General features: G+C 50.6%; 1 protein-coding gene across 1 annotated transcript in view; it reads left to right on the top strand.

The window, feature by feature from the left end:
• The window catches only part of LAD1 (ladinin 1), an 8,895-nt gene that overhangs the window by 5,062 nt on the left and 2,333 nt on the right, over positions 1-1,500 (top strand). Inside the window, exon 5 of the mRNA XM_042780977.1 lies at positions 666-709. Within this exon, the coding sequence (XP_042636911.1) occupies positions 666-709 (44 nt within the window). The remainder of the gene's footprint in view (positions 1-665; positions 710-1,500) is intronic.

Below are 1,500 nucleotides of genomic sequence, written 5' to 3'. Positions count from 1 at the left end.
CGTTTTAATGACCCGGAAGGTGGGTGTGAACAAGTACAAGCAACTCCACCTAGTGGGGAAGGCCAGAACTGCAGGGAGGAGGCACTTGACAGTGACTGCTTCAGACTGCAGAAATCCTATCCATGCCTTCCTCAGTTCCTGTCCTCACCCAGGAGGCTTGCCCAGGAAAGATGGTAGGGCAGGGAGCTGCAGGGCTCTTCTCGTGCTCTCTACTCTGCCCTGTCCAAATCATACAAATTATATGAATTGAGAAGTCTCATCTTGCCTTCTTCCAGTATTTATTCTTAGTTCCTTTGTTTACTGGGCCATTCACTTATTGATTGGTTAATTGTGTGCTGTGCCCCTAACATGTGCCAGGCCTGGGGGATAAGGCTGGAGGCCTGATGCTGACTGATACTCAGTCCCTGTTCAAGGGCTCATGTGCAGGGGGAAGATAGCCAGAAAAACAGGTGGTTAACAGGAACACTAAGAAGGGCTGAGGCAGCCCAAGGAGTGGCCAGGTCTTTCCTAGACAGGAGGAGAACTTATAATACAGTTGGGCCACCTATATCTTTGGGCAAGGGTTAAGCAGGAGGAAGTGTCCTAAGAGGTGTCCCCTTTACTTGGGGAGTACCACTGGCTTCCCTAGAACTCCCACTCACCAATGCCTTTCCTTCTTATTTCAGATGAGCCCCAGGAAGGACAACTCGGAAGCAACTTTAACCCGCAGGTCAGGGGCCTGGAGGAGCCTCTGGGTCTCTTTAGTTGGTTCACATTCAGACCATGTTGACTGAGCATCTGCCACCTATCCTCCATGTGCCAGGCTGTGCCATAGAGCCTGAGGGGGAGGGTGCAGTCTTTGCCAGGAGGCCCAGATCTGGCAGGAACACTGGATTAACATGAAGAACTAATGCCAGATGAGATAGAGCAGGGAGGAACCTGGGAGGGCTTCCTGGAGGAGGCAGAACTTGGGCAGAGCATTGAAGTTAGAGGAGGGTTTAGTCTTGAGGTGTAGGGATGGGGAGGGATAGGAAGGCTTTCCATGAAGAAAGTGATGAACAGTGCAAAAAGCGGAAGCCATGCGTCAGCAGGCCTGGTGTGGGGGGCCTGGGAATAGGGATGTTTCACAAGCACCCCTATGCCTCCTCATGTTGATGCAAGTTGTCTGAGGATTATGCTTTAAAAAAAGAGAAAGAAATAGGACCTGAAAAGCAGTTGGGTTTATGTGTTAGGAATTTCATTCACTCATGCTGCATCCATCTGCCCTCTAAACATTTACCGAGGCCCTGGAATAGGGTGCAGAGAGTACAAAGATGAATAAGACTCAGTTGCTGCCCTCAAGAGACTCATTGCCTCAGGGAAGAATGGGACTGTCAAACTGACAAGAACTACCCGGCAGAGGGGTGCAGGGACAGGAATAAAAAGGAAGGGCTTATAGCTTGTTGTTATGTGCCGTTGAGTCGGACCCGACTCATAGCGACCCCTCCTTGCGTTTCCGAGGCAGTATCACTACGGAAGTAG

Source organism: Orycteropus afer, unplaced genomic scaffold, assembly GCF_000298275.1.
Source record: "Orycteropus afer afer isolate SDZICR_OR568_19922 unplaced genomic scaffold, OryAfe1.0 scaffold00075, whole genome shotgun sequence".
Lineage (NCBI taxonomy): Eukaryota > Metazoa > Chordata > Mammalia > Tubulidentata > Orycteropodidae > Orycteropus > Orycteropus afer.
Note: the sequence above shows the minus strand (reverse complement) of the source record. Positions and strands in the feature narration are given on the sequence as shown.